This window comes from Scardinius erythrophthalmus (assembly GCF_964197995.2).
Source record: "Scardinius erythrophthalmus genome assembly, chromosome: 17".
Taxonomy (NCBI): domain Eukaryota; kingdom Metazoa; phylum Chordata; class Actinopteri; order Cypriniformes; family Leuciscidae; genus Scardinius; species Scardinius erythrophthalmus.
This window is the reverse complement of record NC_138237.1, coordinates 13423953-13447416: the sequence shown is the minus strand read 5'-3', so window position 1 is coordinate 13447416 and position 23464 is coordinate 13423953. Positions and strand designations below refer to the sequence as shown.

General features: G+C 38.1%; 2 protein-coding genes across 8 annotated transcripts in view; both read left to right on the top strand.

Moving 5' to 3' along the window:
• The window catches only part of arrdc1b (arrestin domain containing 1b), a 39011-nt gene extending 31389 nt beyond the window's left edge, over positions 1-7622 (top strand). Inside the window, exons 4-8 of the mRNA XM_081391073.1 lie at positions 313-467; positions 631-813; positions 936-1112; positions 1948-2404; positions 4800-7622. Coding sequence (XP_081247199.1) covers positions 313-467; positions 631-813; positions 936-1112; positions 1948-2404; positions 4800-4867 — 1040 coding nt within the window. The 3' untranslated portion in view covers positions 4868-7622. The remainder of the gene's footprint in view (positions 1-312; positions 468-630; positions 814-935; positions 1113-1947; positions 2405-4799) is intronic.
• Positions 7623-11882: 4260 nt separating this feature from the next.
• Positions 11883-23464, top strand: part of ehmt1b (euchromatic histone-lysine N-methyltransferase 1b) — a 41601-nt gene continuing 30019 nt past the window's right edge. For 3 of the 7 annotated variants that reach the window (XM_081389970.1, XM_081389974.1, XM_081389972.1), the window contains exon 1: positions 11883-12065. In XM_081389970.1, coding sequence (XP_081246096.1) covers positions 12045-12065 — 21 coding nt within the window. In that variant the 5' untranslated portion in view covers positions 11883-12044. The remainder of the gene's footprint in view (positions 12066-23464) is intronic. The other 4 variants (XM_081389969.1, XM_081389966.1, XM_081389971.1 and 1 more) reach the window with 3 other exon arrangements.

The window sequence follows — 23464 nt, the reverse complement described above, 5'->3', positions numbered from 1 at the left end:
AGTTGTATTGATTCATTTTATTGATTTGTGAGCTCTAACATCATCCTGTCATTATTCAGCATTCTGGTCTTTTTGTCAAAGACATGATTATTTTATAAGGTGGCTTGAATAGGAAAGCTTTTGACAAGTCCAAAATAACTTCGGTAACACTTAATTTTACAGTGTCCTTGTTGCACGTTACACGTTGCAAAGAAATAACAGGAAATAATTACATGCTGCTAACCCAATCCTAACTCTAACCGTATAGTAGTACATGTTGTTCATTAAAGTTGCAATGTGTAATTAAGTAAACTTATTTTATGTCCATTGTAGCATCCGTTCCAACCTCGTTCGAAGGCCCGTTTGGGAAGATTTTGTACAAAATTAGGGCTTTTATTGACACTCCACGTTTCTCAAAGGACTACAAGACCCAGCGACCCTTCTACCTTCTCAATGTGCTCAACCTCAATGAGTTGCCAGACATAGAGGTGAGACTTCACCAACATTTATTGATTAGCTATGCCCCCAATAAAATAAGGTATTATGAAAATAATATAAACACACATATTTTACAATATAATATCTCATTATCCTGGCACAAATATTTTTTTTGTCTTGCTTACCAATTCCTATCTGCCCTTGTTTTCCCAGCAACCCAGCTGTGCTGTGACAACAAAAAAGTTTACCTACCTCCTGGTAAAAACAGGCACGCTCATGCTGAAGGCTTGCAGTGATCTGAGAGGATACACTCCTGGACAGATTATTAAATTATCTACTGAAATCCATAACAAGTCTGGTAAAGACACCGGCTATGTGATGGCCAGCCTTATTCAGGTAAGAAAAAGTATAATAAAAAAATAATACATTTTCCAAGAATTGTGGTTGATGATTTAATATACATATAATGTAAAATTGTCAGATAATGGCACTCATTATAACTGTGTATGTCTGTGCAGAGAGTGTCATATAAGACAAAGCGGCCAGTGTTCGATCTGCGGCCCATAGCAGAGGTCGAGGGTGCCGGGGTGAAAGGTGGCAAACATGCAGAGTGGAGAGAACAGATCATAGTCCCTCCTCTTCCTCAGTCAGGCCTCACTGGCTGCAGCCTCATTGACATTGAGTATTTTATCCAGGTATGAGACAGGAAATCTTAAACGTAGCTCTACATGGAGAAAAAAACTTCATCTTCATCATTTGCTCACCTTCATGTGACTCCAAACTTTCTCCTTTTGTTGGAACTGTTTGATTCATGAATGAATCATTCAGAGCAGTTTTGTGAACCGGATGAACTGATTCATTGAAAAGTTCTGGCTTAGTGGGTTTATTTCGAAAACTGAATTAGTCTGATTCATGAATGAATCATTCAGAGCACTTTTGTGACCTGGATCAACCATTTCACAGAAAAGATTTTTGAAGACTCACTGAGATGATTTTTTGACTATCCAAATCAGTCTGATTCATGAACTAATCATTCAGATAAATTTTATCAGTGGATCAAAACATTTTGACTCAGCAAGCTCATTTCGAGAAACATTTAAAGTAGTTTTGTAAACCAGATCAACTGATTAATTAAAAAGTTCTTACTCAGTGAGTTGAATTCAAGAACTGAATCAGTCTGATTTGTGAATCAATTATTCAGAGTAGTTTTATGGCCTGAATCAACCAGTTCATTGAAAAGATTCGGCTCGATGATTTTCGAAAAACCAAATCAGTCTGATTCATGAAGAAATCATTCAAATCAATTTAGTCATTGTAACAGATCATTCATTATAAAAAATACAACTCAAAATAAGGATTTGTGCACTAACCCGACATTGATTTTTTTTTAATCTCATGAACGTATGATTTTCATTTTTGCGTGAACTATTGCTTTAGTATATTTTTAGATTGCACTGCTGTAGTCTTTCAATTTTAGATTCATCATAGCTTAATATCATGAAGTGCGTCTGAGAAATTGTCTCCTCGCAGGTTTCCTTAAAATCTCCTGAGGCTGTGGTCACGTTACCCATATACATTGGGAACATTGCCGTCAACTTGACTCCCTCCATTCCGCACCCCATTGCTCACGGCGCCCCGATGCCTGCCATGCCGAGCCTCAGCCAAGCATCCGTAGTCCCCAGCGCACCTCCTGTAGAGGACAACCTGGAGGGTGAGCTGGGTGCTGGAGGAGTAGACAGCGAGGAGATCCCCACCAAGAGTCATTCTCAGCAGGACCCGTCCGGCATGCCTCTCTCCGGTCACGCGTCTGGTCCGGTCCCGCCACAGAGCCAGCAGAACATCCAATCCTCAGACGGCTCTGCGCCCGTGTTCTGTTTGTCCACAGGGGCCACCATACCTTTCTTTACAGATGGTAATTCCACGCCAGTGCCCACTTCCTGTCCTCTCATCCTGCCCCCTGAATACAGCACCTGGGAATACCCACATGGTGAGTGATTCTTGAGAAGGTCATTACCCTCGTTCTGTAAAAGATCTCAAAGGAATCCCATTTTTTTTAGCCTGGATGCCAGCCGAACTTAGCTCCGCCCACAACATTTGAGGTCGGGAAGTTCGGTCTGGACTTGATCCGTTGTGGAGCAACTATGCTCGAACCAGAGCTGTTCGGACCAATCAAATTGTCAGGGCGAGCTTTATACAATGATGGACAGATGATCAACAGTAACGTAATCATCCACGTCACCAAAGAGCGCTTGGGTTGAATTCGTTTACAACAAAGATGACTGCCGCTGGAGAATTGAGATGTGTAGATTCCACCATCGCGTCTGTTATAGAAGATATCGACAGCGCATTCATTTTAAAAGAGGAACAGAGAACCGCGATCAAGGCATTTGTCGATCGGAAACATGAATGAAAAACATACGTCACTTACTCCGTTGCTCTGATTGGTTATAGGTCTATCCAATTGAGTGCAGAGGCATTTTCATTCCTGGTTCGATTGAAACACGCCCCATAATCACAGCCCAATGGAGCAGTATCAGACTCATATTCTGACTAGAATCTGAGTATGACAACGTCAGGCAAATTTTTTTTACTAGTTGACTGGTCAATGTTTATCTTATGTAAATGACTAGTATTTGTTACTAACTGTATACTTAATCTAGTTGCGCAAAAGGCAAAGCTTACTGTAGATAGTAATGTAGGTCACAAGGCCTTCGTAATTTGTAGTCGCATAAAAATTTGCTATTCATTGATCTAATAAGCAGCATTCAGATTTGGAAACAGAAGAAGCATTGAAAAGCAGAGTATGTCAGTTTATCTGGTTACAGATGATGTTTCAAACTTATTTTTACTCGAGATATTATAGTTAACTAGAACCATAAAAAAAACCTTTGTCACTTGAAATAAAATACATTTTAACTGAAAAAAAAAATAAAAATTCACTTCAGCTAGTTGCAAAGGCCACATTTAAAAATTTCATTGGTTTTAGTTTGTACTAAAATAACTAAAACTAAAACGGAAATAATTATTAAATAAATAAATAATAATACAAATGACAAAAACATAAATAAATAATAATACAAATGACAAAAACACAGCAAAAGTCATTTGTACTTGTGTAACTGTTAACAATAATATATATTTCCATGAAAATTGTATGTGTAAGTGATCATGAAATATATATTATATTAATATATGAATTAATTAACTGTCTAAAAGTATATTGAAATATATTTTTTAGAGTTATGTATATTCAAAATTGTTTAGTGTTGTTTTTTCTGTAAGTTTAGTTTTATTAAGTGTTGCATTTTTTGCATTGTTTACATTAATAGCCTTTAAAGCTGATATGGCAATAAATACAACAAAAACAACATTCAAATATGTAAATAATACATCGGAACTGTATCTAAGATTAATACAACACTGGAAAATATGTGATTTTTATTTATTTATTTTTGCATTGAAACACTTGCATCCAAGTAACAGCGAGATGCCCGTACTTTGGATCAGTTTTGTGTGCAGTAAAAGTAAATGTAAAACATGAGCTAGTTGTAATTCAAACGTTCTGCTATTTTACTCTGAGGCTTCTGTTAATATTTAGTTTATATATGGGGTTACATTTCAACTAAGATTAATGTTGCAACCCTCAAATATGTAAGAGTGTGCAACAAGCTGTCACTTGTCTACATGTGAAATTATTTAAACTAGTCTACACTGGCCCAAAGTATAGTAGCAAAACTGATCGTCTAGCCTCGTAGCAGCGTTGGATTAAGTATTCTAAAAAAAAATGCATTAATTACTAGCTACTAATTACATCTTCAACAGTGTAATTAGATTACTGTACTAATTACTCTCTCTAAAAAGTATTACATTGCTTATTACTAATTACTTTCTAAATCCCATATCAACCTCGACCAGTTGAACAATACAAGACATGAAACTGCTCTTTTAATTCTTTCAAATGAATAATATTTTTTTTTTTTAATTGACCAAAGTGTTTAAAGGGAGGTCACGTTAAAAACATACAATTTAACATCAGACATTAAATTCTGATGTTAAATCCACCATCATTTTATATAGAACTGTTCTATAGTCTATACAGTTTTAATGCTATTACAACAGAGGTAACTGTAATTCAATCAGAAAAATTGAGAGTAATCCCTTTCTTACTTTACTTTTTCAAGGAAAAAGTAATTAAATTACAGTAATGAATGACTTAGTAATGAATTACACCCAACACTGCTTGGTAGCAGCAAATGTAAGTCTCTCATTTAAAGATCTCTCAATGAACTAGACATGACCCTGTCCCAGTGTGACTGTAACTGATTATGTAACCAAATTAAATGCAGAATTATTTATTTATTTATTTTTACTCTAATTTTCAGAGCCGCCTCCCACATATGAGGAAAGCTGCAGTAGCAACAACTCAAGCTTCAACAGCAGCATGAGGTAGACCGTTCGGAGGTCTCGCTTCTTCTGGTGCCCCTTGCTGGACGGCACAGGAATTGCTGCCCTTCTCCTCCATGAACCAAATCTCTTTAAAACTCATACATTTTTAGTTAATCCCCTCAGAACATAAATTCAATTGTTGGAGAAAACAACCCCGAAACTGTGTGGGGAGAACGTTTCAGTGCCTAAGAAAGATGTAGCACTCTTGAGCAACCCCTATATGAGACACACTCCGAGTTCTTGTGAAATGAATACCAGCATCTATAACATTTTGAAGTGAGAATGAGTTTTCATTCAACCAAGGCTGGCCTTATGTACAGCTCATCACAAAACAAGTAAAATCTGAAATGTTATTCTGCCAGGCTGAACGTCTCGTTGAAGGAATAAACAATCCTTTCCTTGTGACGATCAATATGAATCATAAAGCGCTCCATGCTTGCGCCCGCAGGAATGGCTCTTGACAAAGATGTTTGGCCACAGAGAAAGTTACTCTTGAAAGAACAAGTTTTATTTATTGATGGGGATTGATGTTGGAAGTTTTCATCTGACTTCAAAATCCAACTCATCACCAAACAGACACTGTGTGGATACAGCTTCGGAATACCAATGTAGTCAACCATCCTGGGCACATAAGTCATTATCACTTGGCCAAAATGGTAGCCACTGTCCCTTAAGATAACAACATATTACATATCATTTATGAACTAGTTCATTTTTGTTTTACCAGAGATTTTTGGATGACTCTTTGGACTCCTGACTTTGTGTTTTTGTTACCTTATATTACACAAAACATAGCAAAATAATCATATTTCACCCTAGAATTATTATCTCAAAGTATTTCAAAGAACAGTCATTTGAAGTGTTTTTTTTTTCCTTTCAGACTTTGTGTAATATCAGTGCTGTTAATATGTTAGATGTCTGAAATTTCAGATATGGATCATTTGAAATCTGATGCGAAGTGTGCATGTCTTTGTATGTGACTCTTGTTTGGTCTTATGCGTTGATATTTGTCATACTAGCCCACAGCAAATAGAGATTTATGATGGATTTCCGGTGAGGCCTTAGGCTGTACTTGGATTGTTGTCTACAGTCCTTTAATATGGCAAACACTTTTTCATTGTGACCTGATCAGACCCTCGAACTGTTGAAGAATTTAAAAAATTGAAGCACAAAAAGGCACTTTTTTTATGTGTACATGTGTATGTATATATATATGTGCGTGAATGTTTATTCCACCCCAGTCTCCATGATTTTCCATATTTAGTTCAGTATTGTGGTACGTTTAGTACTTTATTCAGTGAGCAAAGAAAGTCAGATTTAGAACAGAACTAGAGAACGGACCACATTTATCATGTTCTAAATGATTTTGTATGAAGCAAAACTACAAGACATGTTTTTGGCACTTACTTGTTACTTTATCTTTTCTCTTTGTGTTTGTTTGAAATTTACCATTTACAATGCTGACAGAGAAGAATCATTCAGGTAATTCTACAAAAAGGGTGCCATTTGAGTCCTTCACATGTAAAAAAAATCAAATAAAAAATACTTTAACAATGAATAGCCGATGCCACTTAAAATGTTTTATGTATATTTTTAAACAAATGACCAAAAATATATTAACTTTTTTCTTCATGTGGATTAATTTTCTGGCCTGTGTACATTTGGTAAAACAAAAAATATAGACAATATATAGACTCCCTCTATATATATTGTATTTTATTGCACATTACTTATATTAAAAAGGTTATGTGAGCACTGTTACCATCATATTTTCCCCTTTATATATATAAAAAAAACAACTTCTGTAGCTCAGAGAAACTCAGAGAATGCAATCTCTTCAAGGGAAGGTCGACCCTAGTTCTTTAATCACTTTAACTTACATTTTGTAATATTTGTCAGTAGGGCAAATTGGTCAATTGGGGTAAATTGACAGTCTGATATTGTTAATATTGTGAAAATTATATGTAGCTTGAAATTAATATAATAGCACATAATTTATTAATGGTTAAACATTATATAACATAGCATGTTAAAGATCTTATAAAAGTTTACTTTAAAAATGACCTAATCAGACTTCAAAAGGCACCTATTTTTTAGAATGACTTGTTCATATTTATCAAGGGACCATGTCTTTGCTGATTGTATCCCAGCAGGCCACTGTGATTTCTAACAGTGCAGCTAAACTTAAATTCAGATTGTTTCTTCACTGTGAGCAGCATTGTGTTGAAATTCAGCAATTTCACAAATGTTAAGAACATTAAAAAAAACAACAACAAAAAAAACATTGTTAGTGTTTGTCATCAAAATCCAGTGAAGAAACCCTGACTTGAACACCTGTTCTCTGTTTTCAAACACATTTTGCCTTAAATGTGAATCTGATGCATCCTGGTCCCATTGTAATTGTAAAGAAGACAAGTACTATGAGATGATACTGCGTTGCATAAGAGAAAGGGAAAGTAGACTGTTAGTTATTTTAGCACTGCAGGTGAAAGAAATTATTCAAATTTGCAAGTCCTCCATTTCTTGAAATGTTAAATTTGCAGCATGGACGAACACTGTTTTCTGTCTTTTCCTTTTCACCAAAGATTCAACAGCTTTATCAAGTTTCATTTCATCATTGCGTGGTACTTTCTTCCAGCAGGTTTTGATATAAAGTAGCATGATTGTGGATCAATGTTCAATGTAAAGTTGTGACAGAATCGAGCTTGTACAGCAAAGTAATAAAATCACTTAAATTCTCATCCCCACCCCACACACACCCCAAGATGTTGCTTATTTAAATTGATCATTTTAAAGTTAATCTTGCTTATTTACTTCTAATCAAGTGATTAAAGGGGCTATATGTAGAATTCAGAAAACCTTGTTATTAGCGACACTGGTGGCCGTTAAGTGAACTGCAGACAGCATCTTATTAACGTACAAGAGACCGAACGTGATTCCGACATACTCACAGCGAAGTTGTTTTTTGTTCTTAGCTTAGAAGTAAAAAATATGTTGGAAATTCCTTTGCATCAATATACTGTTAACGAACGTCCTGACTCCATACAGGCTGCTGAGAGTGACGTTTTGATGAATAGCCATAAGTAAATAGCCTAGGCCTATGTGCTGCACGCTTTCCTCTCAATAACAAAACAAACACACAAAATAAATGACAGCATTACTGAGAAAGCAGCAGTTAAAGGGATAGTTCACTTTGAAATTAAATTTTGGTATGTTTTAGCTTACCTCAAGGGCATCCAAGATGTAGGTGTCTTTTTTCCGCAGTAGTTTCGATTTTGATATTTTTAGGTCAAACGTTCTTGTCTGTCAGTCGTATAATGCAGGTCTATAATGGTCACGGTCTCAAAGAGCATGCACAGAGTCCAAATTAAAACAATTCCCCATCCTCCAAATTAAACAATTCCCCATCGTAAGTACACATTGATGGCCTAAGACACGAAACGAGCGGTTTGTGTGAGAAAACGAACAGTATTTATATCGTTTATACCTCTTGTAACACAGCCACGTCCAAGTGATCTGAGGGCGCGGGCGCTTCCTGCTGTGTGACGTGTGCGCAGACTGGTGTATAGATATATATACACTAGATTTCGCATTAAAGACATTCGTTCCAATGAACTGCCGTAGCCAAGGCGACATCTAGTGTATATTTCTATGCACCAGTCTGTGCACACGTCACACACCAGGAAGCGCTCGCGCCCTCAGATCACTTGGACGTGGCTGTGTTACAAGAGGTATAAAAGATATAAATACTGTTCGTTTTCTCAAACAAACCGCTCGTTTCGTGTCTTAGGCCATCAATGTGTACTTACGATGGGGAATTGTTTAATTTGGACGATGGGGAATAGTTTTAATTTGGACTCTGTGCATGCTCTTTGAGACAGTGACCATAGACCTGCATGATATGACTGTCAGACAAGAACGGTTTGACCTAAAAATATCAAAATTGAAACTACTGCGGAAAAAAAGACACCTACATCTTGGATGCCCTTGAGGTAAGCTAAAACAAACCAAAATTTCATTTCAAAGTAAACTATCCCTTTAAGAAAGCATCTGATCATGGGGATGTGGATATGTTTGCTCTGCAATTCACCGGAAGCATAATGCATCGGAATAATCTAAACAGATGAGGTGATTCAAATTACACAGTTATGATATATTTAAAACTAAAGACTTTACAGATCTGGCTATGTGAGGCTATAGTTTGAATTAATCCCTTTTCTTTTCATGACACATTGATATTACAGTACAGAATGGGTCTTTTAGCATGAGCCTGAACATTGTATAAGCATTCATTTCATGAGTCATTGAACGGAAGAAAGGATCTCAGAAGCGCGCGTAAACGTCGCATCCTTTTAATTTTCCCGGCAAAAAGCTTCCTGAGTCCTTCAGTTTACAGGCTTTCATTGGAAACCTAGGAAGTTAGGGAAGTCTCATTTTTTAAAATTTTGTAACAAGCAGTTCACATATTGGCATTAAAGGTCCCGTTTTTCCTGTGTTTTTGAAGCTTTGATTGTGTTTACAGTGTGCAATATAACATGTGTTCATGTTTCGCGTGTAAAAAAACACAGTATTTTTCACACAATTTACTTATCTGTATACCGCTGTTTTCACTGTCCTAAAAACGGGCTGATGACTTCCTTGTTCTAAGTCCCTCCTTCAGAAATACGTAACGAGTTCTGATTGTGCCAGCGGTTCCTGTGTTGTGATTCGACAGCAGCTTAGCGCACGTTGCCCGGAAAGGTCACGCCTCTTACCATAACGTGGAGATGCATGCGCTCAGGGAAGGCCAAACAAAGGGGATTGGACTCCGGGATGAAAATAATGGTGCGTTCAAGTCCTCCTGGGAAGTTCGTACGTACGAGGTGGGAAATCGTGCTTATAACGGAATGTGCGTTCAAGTCACTTTCGTCAGAGCAAAATGGCGGAGTACTTTCTCTTAATTAATTACACAAAAATAAAGTAAGGTTTTTAAACTCTTGTTCTAGAAAACGAAGAACAAAGAAATGTGCATCAGGTGTACTTTGTATTTTTATGTTTTTAATTAATTTATGAAGCCACTGCCAACATATCGTTACATGTTGCATTGTTATATTATCATATTCTGTGTTGGCGAATAGCTAACTGAGCTGTTAATAGAAAAGCCTGACAATATCACAGCTAAATACCTTTACGTATTGTGTATTCCACCATGTTAATCACTGACACGCCCCCAACTCGTAAAGATCGGAGCTTAAGACATGGCGACAAACACACTCTACAAACGCAACTCTTCCTCTTCTCCGTGGGAGCGCAACAAGACCACGCCCCCTTTTTTTGTGTATTCCTGTGGGCGGAGGTTAGTCAAAAAACTGTTCTAGTGACGTCATTAAAGAAGGAAGTAAGGGATGTAGTCCAAACCGGCCGTTCGCTGTATAGGCTTTGAAAGGGGACTTCTGTTAAATAAAATATCTCGCTTGGCATTGAACTTTGAGCTTTATGATTTTACAGGTATTATTTATGCTCTTACAGCAACATTACACACTAACTAAAGTTTGAAAAATGGGATCACGAAGAACAGGACCTTTAAATGAAGCGATTAATACATGAAAATTCTTAGCCCCATTTAAATGCATGAAATCAGTTTATTAGTTCAGTTTGAACTGATCCAAATTAATTCTATTTACTTTCTATACATATACATGAAGATAATTGACAGAGAAACCTAAGAATGTTGAAAAAAATAGCTGTTTTCCTTCAAGGGAGTGATTACATTATAAATAGTAACAAAAAACACATTAGTAATGGTTATATAACAATTTGTTCTGCATTATGTTGTGCAGTAGCCCTAAATATATGCATGAATATAAACCGTGAATAGCTGGATTGCCAGAATTGATTGCCTGGATTTCAATTTGATTCTCATGGACAGTTTTCTGGATGGCAACAGAAGGAAATAGGGGTAAAAGATCAAGCGACCGGCTACACATCCAGCACTGCTGCCTCTTTCTTGTTGCCATAGAAACTGATCCCAATCCATCATTATCACAGAGCCACACAAGGACATGGACATTGGTGTTTAGCCTGCATGAATAGGACACACTCTGAAGGCCTTAGAAAAGGAAGATGTGGTAACAAAAAAATGTTTATGGAGAATGTTGATGGGTTGTCAGATAAATTACTTCTTTGCTGAAATAAAAGGCCTATTGTATCGTGGTCTTGGCTGGCCTGCTGGCATGGTAAAAAAATAAAAATAAATTTGAGGATCAAAACCCACTATTCTTTCCTTACAGATAATGAGCAAAGGTTAGCAATGTCGGATTCAGGAAGGAATCATTCATTTGAATGCGCAGGTGACTTGAGAGTACAAGTCTATATTACTTATGGATGACTGAGCTGATATTTGAGGTGAACTGATGCTTTGGCTGATGAGGCAAAAAGATACTTTAAAATAGTTTTACAAATGAAACATACTGTAAATATAAGAGTTTCATCAACACATTTTTTTTTTCAGCCAAGTGATGTTAATGAACTTTGTATATCATTTCATGTGAATAAAATTTTTTTGATTCTAAATGATTAAATGTTTTATGAATCGTATCAGCCAATTGAACTTGGGCAAATAAAATGAATTATAAAAAACCCTTATAAAACCTAATACAAAAACCTAATACGTTTTGATTTAAATCATGTTATATGCCACTCTATAGTATGCTTTATTGGTTTTAAATATTTACAAATACCAATAAATATAATTAAAAACATTTTTTTTTATTTAAATACCTCTAGTTTTGTGTTGGCTGGCCTGTTGGTTGGTTTCAGTGGGCTTTTGGGAAGCTATCAGCTTGACCATATTTACAAATATTAACACTATAGCCTACAGTCTTTTTTTTTTTTTTACAGCTTTTCTATATGCCAAACCTAATAGTATTATTTTAGGTATACTGTTTAAATTAGCCTTTAAAATTAAATAAACAGACTCCTAACTATCTAAAATCTAAAATCGTTTTTTACATGTATGTGGCGTAATTCCGTCCTGGCGGGGTTTATACGGGGTTTTGAACTAGTTCTTAAACTGTTCAAAAGAACCGATTCTCAGAAATGAGCTGAACCTCACTAGTACTTTTTTTTTCACTAGTACTCCACATAGCGCCAAATGAACCGGTGACGTATCCCAAGGGGGCGGGGTCTCGGGGTGAGGAGCCATGGCTTCAATGAAAACTGAGGTAAGAGCAGAGCAACGATTCTGCATTGTAACTTTGTTTATCTGTGTAATTATGCGGTTTTTACCAGTTTGACTTAACGACTGGCTGACAGACTATTTGTGGCACATTGAGCAGCCGGTGGAAGCTTTGAGCGGCTAACCCGCGCACGTTTCGTCACGAGTCTTTCAAAGAGCCCGCCTGACTGTCCGTTTCAGTGTGAAAACTCTGTGCTTTTGTGCGAGTGAGTAGTCGTGAAGCTTTGTGAAGGAACATAATGGGGCGGCCTCCCTTTTTGCAGTGCGGCTGCTGTTGCCTGGAAACCTGAATACAGGTCGCCTTTGCTCTTTGTACACGGCGAGGTGATTGTTGTTATGCTAGTTCCAGGGCACTATCCGGCTTCAGATGCTGCTGTTGCAATTGTAAATACAGCGGCAGTGCATACTGTTATATTATTTGTACATCATCCACAAGCACATCCCTTCGTCCACCAGCCAAACATCCATCAGTCTATCCCTTTTGTTAGGAAATATTTTTGCAATACCCGTAGTTTGTAACGTCTTTCATGCAGGAAGCTGTGGCTAAAGGCTACTTGGTGCTAAAGCAGTTGTCAACATTAGTGTTGTGTTGTGAAAATACATGTAAGTTACCGTTGGTCACATATAAAAGGTTTTTAGACACCGGTTTGCCCTTTGGAAAACTGTTGTCCCTAACGTTATTCCAAGTGAATCAGTTTAGAATTTCTGTAATAATTTTCACTATCCTAAAGGATCCTGATGTGTATTTTCTTCATATTCTAAACATTTCTAATAGAACTAGCAACCGAATAAAATACCACTTTAGGACAATTATTATTATTATGATTCTTTTTTAAATCTTTCAGGAGTCCTATTGTTCTTGTGATATTCTTTTAACTGTCCAATATCATAACATTATTTCAGTCTACTATGTGTGCTGATCAAATTTAAGAATCTTATTTGATTGATTGCTCTACCTAGGATTTAAGGATTAGTTCCAAATTACGATAGAAATTCCGATTGAAATCCTGTACACTTCTTTATGAATGTTTTTATATATATATATATAGTCATACACATTGGAAGAGTCATTCAGGAATTTAGTTTTATTCAATTTATTGGATAATATTGAAGTATTTCAGTTTTATTGCTGTTGTCTGGAGGGTGTTGTATATGTAGTATTATGTTCTATATGTAGTACTATGAGGGAACAACATCATGTTTATTTATTGGAGAGAAACTGCACTTGTTCACCGACAGGGGGAGCCCTGTGATTGGCCCTTCTTAACAGCTTCCTAGTGTCTGTTGAAGGAAGGAATTAGGTAAAGTACATAAATTATAAAAAATGATTTGTTGGAGAAATGTTCTGCCTGACTCATCAAACAGATGGTGCAATTAAGAGTTTCTCCTTGGAGTGTTCTTGTGTTGAATATTTAAAGTCTAAAATCAAGCAATGCTTTAGCCGACTTAAAGTCTAGGAAGGTGGGTATGGTGAACTTAAAGTGAAAACAAAAAAACTTCAGAACTTTTTTTGCTAGGCTGAAAATTCATGAGAAGGGGTGGTAATCTTTAGACACCTAACAAACACAGAAAGTCATACAGGTTTAGAACAACATAAAAATGAGTAAATGATGACAAAATATTTTTTGGGAGGTGAACTATCACTTTAAAGGACTCAGTCTTCTGTAATTGTGTAAATAAAATGCATGGCATTAAGTCATTACTAAATTGTGAGGATGTGATTGGCTTGTGAGCTCAGTAAGACAGACAAAAATATATATTTTTAATAAGATTAAATACACAAATTAAAAAATAAAGTATTGATAAATTAAAGGGATACTTCACCGATTAGCATTAAGCTTTGTATCAGTAGAAAAACGGTAGTATTTTCGAATGACCGTGCTTCCCTCCCTCATGTCCCCCTGAGACGAGAGATTTCTGTATTGTGTGTCTGAAAAAAAAACTCAGATGACGCAAAAATCATAATTTTGTGTCATCGGAGGCTGTTTTGGCTAGAGACTACAGCCAGTAGTTGGAGCTAGTTCCGCATGTTTTCAACCCACCCATAGGGGGATCTCACGATAAAACGGCGTCTTTTCAGTTTCGAGTCAACTAGTAGCCTAGTTGTATCATTTCTTCCGATACTGCCCTCTGTAACCGGTAGGCGTAGCTTGGGAGTGGCCTCGTAGGGCAGCGAGGCAAGTGCATTCTGGGAGTTGTTGTCTTTCATCCACATCCATTTTCTCAGTCTAGAAGGCACCAACTTCTAAAATAATTTCACATTTCTGCTACATAAATGACCCAATTTAAATACACATTCACCTTTCCAGCGGTGAAATATCCCTTTAAGAGAAATAGTATAGCAACATAGGGATTTATGAATGTTTCGGCACTGCCCTTGTTTGGAAGTCTGGTTAAAGAAAAACCTTGCTCGCATTGTAGTCAGCAAAGTTTGAAGCCCTTGGTTGATTGACAGGTGCATTGTCTTTTGCTGTTGTTTGAGACATGTCAAATATAATGTGGATGAAGCTTTTGATGAATCTATGTAAATAAAACTTGTGACTGATGGTTTAAATGGAACCATCTGTCCATAATTTAGCCACTTCTAATTTCTTTAGCCACTCTTTTACAAGGGTTACGTTCAATAATGTCTAGATGCATAGAAGTCTGGTTGCCATATTAGTGATTAATTGAGACTGAAGTTGAACTCTTTGGCATGATTGGAATGTGATATGTTTGGTGCAAACTTGAAAGCTGTATGTTTGACTACCAGCACTGGTATCTTGTTGTGGCCAGGATCCACCCATGTGATAAACACAATATTTTTTGCGTTTGACATTTAGCAGTGGATAAATAAATAACATATGATCCAACAGTAACGGTACCTCATTTAAATTATCGAGTTCTTCTGGAGTGAGTAGGAGTAGGAGCCACAAGGTCCCGCCCAACCAACTGCCAGCAGTGATATATGTTGTCTGAGGCCATTAACTTAGTAGGAAGTTAGGCAAAGTCACTGAGGCTGATAACATTTCCATTGTTTGACTATAAGTAGAGGAGCATACAACTGAAAATCGGTGGGGAAATAGTTAGAAGAATTTTGTCAGGTACATGTGATGGAAAAATTGTTACCTATGCTACATAATTGGTTTCTGAACAAACAAAAATTGAGGGTACTCATATTTTCATAATTCTGAAGCAAATTCCCCTGCTGGCAGTGTTAATTTTGACAGCAAGTTTTGATTTAGTTTTAGTCATAGTCTTTTGACTAATATGCCATTTAGTTTTAGTCAACTAAATATCATAAGTTTTTAGTTGACTAAATCTACAACAGATTTAGGCTAGTTTACTAAAATCTAACAGTAATTAAGAAATGAAAATAAGAACAAATAAATGCAACAGAACAAAGATACAAATGAAATAAACAGTGTTTAAAGTTTGTCAGGTATGTCTAACAGTAGAATTCGGAAGGAGTCTTCCTTGTATAAATCCTTGTTAAAGTTACTAAAGTTACTCAGTTAGAAGCAGCAAGTGATTTTTCTCTTTTTTTTGTTTGAATTAACATTAAGGACTCAGACAGCTGCAGGTTTAGGCAACTGGCACTTTAAGAACTAATGCAAAGATCCAATGATACACACCCAAGTGTCGCTCAAATGCTCACTTTCACATAACCAACTGTTTAAATGAATACTTGCCAAAACGGGCAGTTTGACAGAATATTGAAAGTTTGACAGAATATTTTAAAAACGGTAAGACGCAAAAGAGAATGTCTTGGTTACTGATGCAACCCTCGTTCCCTGAAGGAGGGAGCAGAGACTTTACGTTGATAATGATGTATTGGGGTCGATACTCACCTGGGAACCCCAATCACCTCAGAGTAGTACGAAAACGGTCCAATGAAAATTGGCGAGTGAGATTAGCATGCCAAGCCACTCCTTCCCGGACCTACGGGTATATAGGCCTAAACCGGTGAACTTAAAGGCATACTTCAGGATTTAGCGTTAAGCTTTGTATTAGTAGAAAACCTGTAGTATTTTTGAATTACCGTGCTTTCCACCCTCACATCCCCCTGAGATGATTAAGATTTATGTATTTTTTTGTCTGGAAAAAATCCTCTGACGCAAAAATCGTCATTTTGCGTCATCAGAGGATTTTTTTGGCCAGAGGCTAAAGACTGCAGCCAGTAGTAGGGGCTGTCCCGCATGTTTTCAACCCGCCCATAGAGGGTGGGATCTCACTCACAGAATGTACACATAGTGTCAGCCATCTTTTATTGGAAGTTAAGATAGCAGGCTCTTGTTCTGTGTTAGGCATGTGCCGGTATTCGGTAATGCGATAAATCGCGGTAATGAAAATGCACGATATTGTTATCGTGGGCACTTCAAAATACCGTGAAAAACAATAGATCAGAATTTATATTTATAGAACGCGTATTAGCTTATTTTCCATCAACCGCTTAAACAAACAATGCGTATGCTGCGCGAAACACGTGCGCGCTCTGATGTAAACAATCCCCACATGTATTAGCACTGTGTGCATGCGGCGCAGTGCGCACTCTAGTCTAATGTAAACAACCCTCACATGGAGAAGAAGCATGGCGGAAGGAGGCACGCTGCCGACGATTTATCCCCCTTCTAAAAGCAGAGCTGTCAATACGCATTCAGCGTGAGACTCACGCAATTTACACTTTTCAAACGCTCTCGCGCCACATGCAGTTTCTCACGCAGAGAAAAATCGCGGAGCAAAGAGGACACGGAGACCGACAGACTAGACAGAGCAGGTTATTATGGTATGAAAACAATTCTCAGCTCTCATGTTCTGTCCATTTTATTACGAAATTCAGACAATAAATACTGTTTTGGTGCTTGTAAATGTGACTTGACAGATCACTGTAGCGCCTCAGTTCAAGCGATCATCTGTTACTTTTTATTTAAAGTTACAGTAGGCTACAACTTACCGAAAGGTATGCCTCATACATAATATCGATCATTCAGTGTTTTTCAACCACGGAAAGAGGTTAATAAAACTGCAGGTGAACAATTATGTCACAGAACGTTACATTTACCTCAGGAAAGCCATTATATGACCAACACGTTAGTTGACTAGAAAAAAATAGCTATAGAGAGGAGTATTTTGCACAATATGTGCACTATATTACATTTGTATTATATTTTTACTTGTGTCATAATTGTTATTACAATGAAAACCAAATTATATTTAATTTAATTAGTTAATTTTTAACCTTTAATAATACCAGCTGACAGGGCTCTCTGTATGTTTAAAGCATTATGTGAGATATATTTTTTCTTGAGAAAAATTAACGTCTATCTACTGTAGCCTACCTAATATTTATCCAAAAAGTCAATACTGAATCAAGATTGAAATCAAATCCCAAGAATTGAAAGCGTGAAAATTGTGTAAAATTCTATTTAGTTACCAAATGTTTTGACAATCACTATTGTAATGTTTTTATTAAAAAACTATTAGTAGTTTTTTTTCTACATCCCCCCCACCAATCCATTCATTTCTCTTGAGCAATTAAAATATCGTGATAATACCGTATACCGTGGTAAAAACTCAATCAATTAATCGCAGCATGAAAAGTTGATACCGGCACATGCCTATTCTGTGGAGAAAGCTTAGTAGGAGAAAGCTGAGTAGTAGGGGTTACCATTAGGGATGCAACGATTATAGATTTTGTTGGTACGATTATAGTCTGAGGAATAATCACGGTTTCACGGTTATCACGATTATTTTGCATTCATTAATTTCACAACACTATTAGTTTATAAAATCACACGAAAACTCCTTATATTTTAAAGTGTTATTTATTGCTGCTCAGCAACCAAATAATACACCACAAAATAATAATACAAACAAACAAGTCCATTTCTCTCTTTGGAATTAAAGAAAAGTTAAAAAAAAAAGGATTTTTGACTTACTTTAACACTGAAAATAAATAACAATAAAAATAAAAATAGCCTTTTGAACTAGTTCATAGTTCTTTTTTTTCTCCATGCTTTTTTTTTTTCATTTTTCAAAATGATTGCCACAGCCCATATTGAACCACAGACAATTATTTTATCAGTTTTAACACTGAAGCTATGCGTCAGATGTTTGTTTCCCATCCTCACCGACCTTGTCATAAAACTGGTTTAAATACGACGACTCCTTGCTGCTTTTTGTTTTGATTTAACGTAAGTGATGAGTCGTTCATGAACGATCCATTCATTGCGCCTGTCACGTGACAAATGAACGAAAGACTCTGAAGGTAAAGTAATTATTGATGTTTCCTGTAAACGATTTTTGACGGCATTATAATGATTTCTTAATTCAGAATATGATAAAGATTGCAGAGGTGGATATGTTCTGGGAATTTTGCAGTTAATAGTATAACATTTAAAGCCCCTTAAATGAACGAAATGACTCGAAAAAAGATTTGTTCATTTTGATGAACGAGATCGAACAAGAGAATCAGTAGTGGCTGGTGTTGCCAGATTGGGTGTTTTTTCCCGCTACATATTAAGGCCGGTTTATGGTGTGTTTTAGCTGTGTTTTCGCCTGGAAGGCTCTTTAGAAATCTGGCACTCTATTGAAGGAAGTTAAACTGAGAGCACGGCGTTCACAGACCAGAATGAACGAGTTCACAGTAACGTTCATCAGGCAGTAATACAGTACGTTCAGTTCACGTTCGCCCAAAATATGAACTAGTTCCGTGCTCCGTGTCTCATAAGCTCTTATAATGTTTTCATTTTGCGCAAGATGCAACATTTCCGTTCCGTGAAACACAAACGCGGTGTTGTGGAGCCTTTACGATTAATTAACCGTGACGAATTAAAGCGCGGTTAATAGTGAAATCGGTTAATCGTTGCATCCCTAGTTACCATCCTCTTTTTCCCGGACATGTCCGGCCGTCGAAATCGTCCAAAATGTCTGGGATTCGGCTTTTACTTTCTGCAGTCGCCATTCATTGTTTACATGCACACCTTTTGTTTCAATCTAACTGAATTCATTCCGATTGGTGAATCTGAATGTAGTGTTTACATGAACGCTAAACAAGTGATCGGTTGATGTGCGTTTTAAAGGGGTCATATAATGTCATTTTTGCACAAGCTAATATTATTCTTTAGGGTCTAAATTAAAAGTTTGTATTATACTTTAATTAAAAATTCTCATTAGTATTGTAAGAAAACACTAATTTTACCTGGTCAAAAACAACTCTGTTTTCAGCACGCCGTTTTAGTGCATGTGTCTTTAAATGATAATGAGCTTTGCTCACCCCGCCCCTCTGTTCTGTGGTGCGCACACTGTTTGTAACACAATAACCATAATGTTGTTCATTAAACATGGGATTATGAATTATTTTGAGAACGTCATACATAGAAAACATGCCGTAATGTACCCCGAGTGTAAAAATAGCCGCATTCATCGTGAAGCGTGCAAGCGATTTGCAAAGATTAATATAAAGATTAATATTAAGGTCAATAAAACGTTACACTCACTTCAGTTCTTCTGGAGGTGCAGCAGGAACAAAAATAGCTGGTACCGATCCTTTTTTCAGGAGCAGCTTCTTAGCAAAATCAGCTTTTTACTGATCCTCGTTTGTAAAGCAGTCTGGTGTGTGAAATGATTTGTGCAAACATGAAAGCATTGACGTTGATCGTGGGTAATATTCCCTTCGAAAACAAACTCAGCCACTGCGTCTTCAGCTGTTCGGATTTAGGAACATCAATATGACTGCTGTGTTCGTTATTACACCCAAGAACAGTACACCACAATCACTTAGACCTTAGACTCCATTCTACTCAGTGCTCAGCTATCAACAATGAACGCGCCGGTCGGACAGCTCGCTCACGAGGGCGCGAGGGCGGGTCTGTGTTGAAACGCTGCTATCAATCAACCATCGTGGGAGGGGCGTCGATTTTGTGACGTCACAAAATCGAACAGCTTGATTTGAGATGGGAGGAAACGTATAAGAAGATTTAAAAAAAAAAAACACTGGATGGATTTTTATCATTTTATGATGGTTGTGTACAGGCACTGCCAACACACATTTCAGTACAATCAACTTGTAAAAGTGCATGTACCATTATATGACCCCTTTAACATTGCTAAGAAAATTCCCGCTCCTCCGTGAGAGATACGAGACTGGTGCGTCTCAGTAATCACGCCACCGGCCTCGCGCCATTCTTCCGTGGCCCTGAGCCTCGTCCTGCTCGCCACAGTAAACATAATGAATGGCGACTGTAGAATAGGGATGCAACGATTAACCGATTTCACTATTAACCGCGCTTTAATTCGTCACGGTTAATTAATCGTAAAGGCTCCACAACACCGCGTTTGTGTTTCACGGAACGGAAATGTTGCATCTTGCGCAAAATGAAAACATTATAAGAGCTTATGAGACACGGAGCACGGAACTAGTTCATATTTTGGGCGAACGTGAACTGAACGTACTGTATTACAGCCTGATGAACGTTACTGTGAACTCGTCCATTCTGGTCTGTGAACGCCGCGCTCTCAGTTTAACTTCCTTCAATAGAGTGCCAGATTTCTAAAGAGCCTTCCAGGCGAAAACACAGCTAAAACACACCATAAACCGGCCTTAATATGTAGCGGGAAAAAACACCCAATCTGGCAACACCAGCCACTACTGATTCTCTTGTTCGATCTCGTTCATCAAAATGAACAAATCTTTTTTCGAGTCATTTCGTTCATTTAAGGGGCTTTAAATGTTATACTATTAACTGCAAAATTCCCAGAACATATCCACCTCTGCAATCTTTATCATACTCTGAATTAAGAAATCATTATAATGCCGTCAAAAATCGTTTACAGGAAACATCAATAATTACTTTAACTTCAGAGTCTTTCGTTCATTTGTCACGTGACAGGCGCAATGAATGGATCGTTCATGAACGACTCATCACTTACGTTAAATCAAAACAAAAAGCAGCAAGGAGTCGTCGTATTTAAACCAGTTTTATGACAAGGTCGGTGAGGATGGGAAACAAACATCTGACGCATAGCTTCAGTGTTAAAACTGATAAAATAATTGTCTGTCTGTGGTTCAATATGGGCTGTGGCAATCATTTTGAAAAATGAAAAAAAAAAGCATGGAAAAAAAGAACTATGAACTAGTTCAAAAGGCTATTTTTATTTTTATTGTTATTTATTTTCAGTGTTAAAGTAAGTCAAAAATCTTTTTTTTTTCACTTTTCTTTAATTCCAAAGAGAGAAATGGACTTGTTTGTTTGTATTATTATTTTGTGGTGTATTATTTGGTTGCTGAGCAGCAATAAATAACACTTTAAAATATAAGGAGTTTTCGTGTGATTTTATAAACTAATAGTGTTGTGAAATTAATGAATGCAAAATAATCGTGATAACCGTGAAACCGTGATTATTCCTCAGACTATAATCGTACCAACAAAATCTATAATCGTTGCATCCCTACTGTAGAACGCAAAAGCCAAATCCCAGACATTTTGGGCGATCTCAAAATCAGACTCGTCACGGAGACTCACTAGTAGCCTAGCCTTGTTGTTTTAAACTGCGCTCTCTTACCGGTAGGCGTGGCTTGGGAGTGGCCTCCTAGGGCAGCGAAGCAAGTGCATTCTGGGAGTTGTTGTCTTTCATCCACATAAGCCAAAAATACATTTTCTGGCTTTTCTCAGTCTAGAAAGCTCCAAAATCAAAATAATTTCACATTTCTTCTACATAAATGACCAATTTTAAATACACATTCATCTTTCCAGAGGTGAAGTATCCCTTTAATTGCATAGCCGAGTCTGATTGTCCAAATGAGCCAGCGGGATGAGCTGGGAAGTGCTATCCAGGCTCCCAAGCTCCACGCCAGCGGCACCAAAGGAACAACAGATGTACCTGCGGAAGGGCAGCAAGGTGCACTGGGGCCTAACCTGGGAAGCATAGCTTCCTGCAGTATTCTGGCAGTGACTGTGGTGTGACTCTTATCTGGCTCTGTCTGGCTCCCTCAAAGGAACTGGCTAGGGAGGTGTGAGGAAGCAGCATGTCCTCGAAATGTGAACTCCTGGCCTGTGGTGAAAGAAGGGGTGGCTGAGAGTGAGGAAGCAGAACGTTGCTCACTGTCAAACTACGCCCGGTATAGCACAGAGACTGAGGAAACTGCTCTTTTATTGAGCAAGTGGCGGAACAGAAATAAACTCTTTCTTAAAAAGACTCTCTCTGTATTGCCTTCCTCTAAGGGGGGTGGACGGGGCGGCTGGGTTGACGTCTTCGATCGCGCCGGAGCAGGTGTACAAGCCTCAGGGGGACTACCTTAGCAATGAGCAGACTTGGGGCCAGCCCGTGGCAGCCTTGTGGCGGTGGTATCATGCCAGTACAGGTTGTGCTTAATGGCCTCAGTCTGCTCCTGAACTGCTGAGAACTGCTGGGCAAAGTCCTCGACAGTGTCGCCAAAGAGGCCGGACTGGGAGATGGGGGCGTTGAGAAAACAAACTTTGTCAACGTCCTACATGTCAGCCAGGTTCAGCCAGTGATGGCTTTCCTGGACCACCAAGGTGGACCTCGTCAGGCCGAGGGCCGGGTGACGTCAGTCACCGTGCGAAGTTCCTGCATCAACACCGGCTCAGAACTACCCTCGTGCAGTTCTGTAAATCTAATGGACTTGCAGGATAGCCATTGCATGCACGGTGGAGGCGGCCTGTTCAGCAGCACTGTAAGCCTTAGCAGCCAGGGCTGAAGTCATCTTTCAAGCCTTGGACAAGAGACGTGGACAATTCTGCTAGGTGGCAGCACCTTGCGGGCACAAGTGCACCGCAATTGCACTCTCCACCTGGGGAATCTCCACGTAACCCTTGAAGGCCCCGCTATCGAGGGTAGTGTGAGTGGCAGAGGCTTTGGGGAGTGAAAGGTGCCTTCCACAACTGCTGAACCTCCTCATGCACTTCTGTGAAGAAAGGCAGTGGGGCGGAACTCTGCTGTAAACCGCATGCTGCACCCAGGAACCAATCATCCAATCGTGAGTGCTCAAGACAAGGTGGAGGATTGAAAGTGGCAGCCCGGGCAAGCACGGCCGTCAAGTCTGAATCTGATTCAGTGTGAGCGACCAGCTCAGCCTCATCTTTTTCTCCAGAGGACAATAGCCTATTTCCGATGCAGCTCCTCATTATGGATGCTAATGACTAATGAGCAATTGATTCATTGTCAATAATTATTTAATCAATAAAACTTTCGATGGTCGATTAACCAAGGTTATCATTAGAGTGCGTAGTTTTGTGGTGCGTGTGGCTCGTGCAAAATAAGTGCAGCAGACACACAAGGAAAAATTAAGCAAGAGCACAGTAGTTACATATTCTAAATGTATTAATAGGTGTGTTCGTCTTGAAGAGGCAATGCGCAGACCAATTGGTGTATGTCATCAAAGTT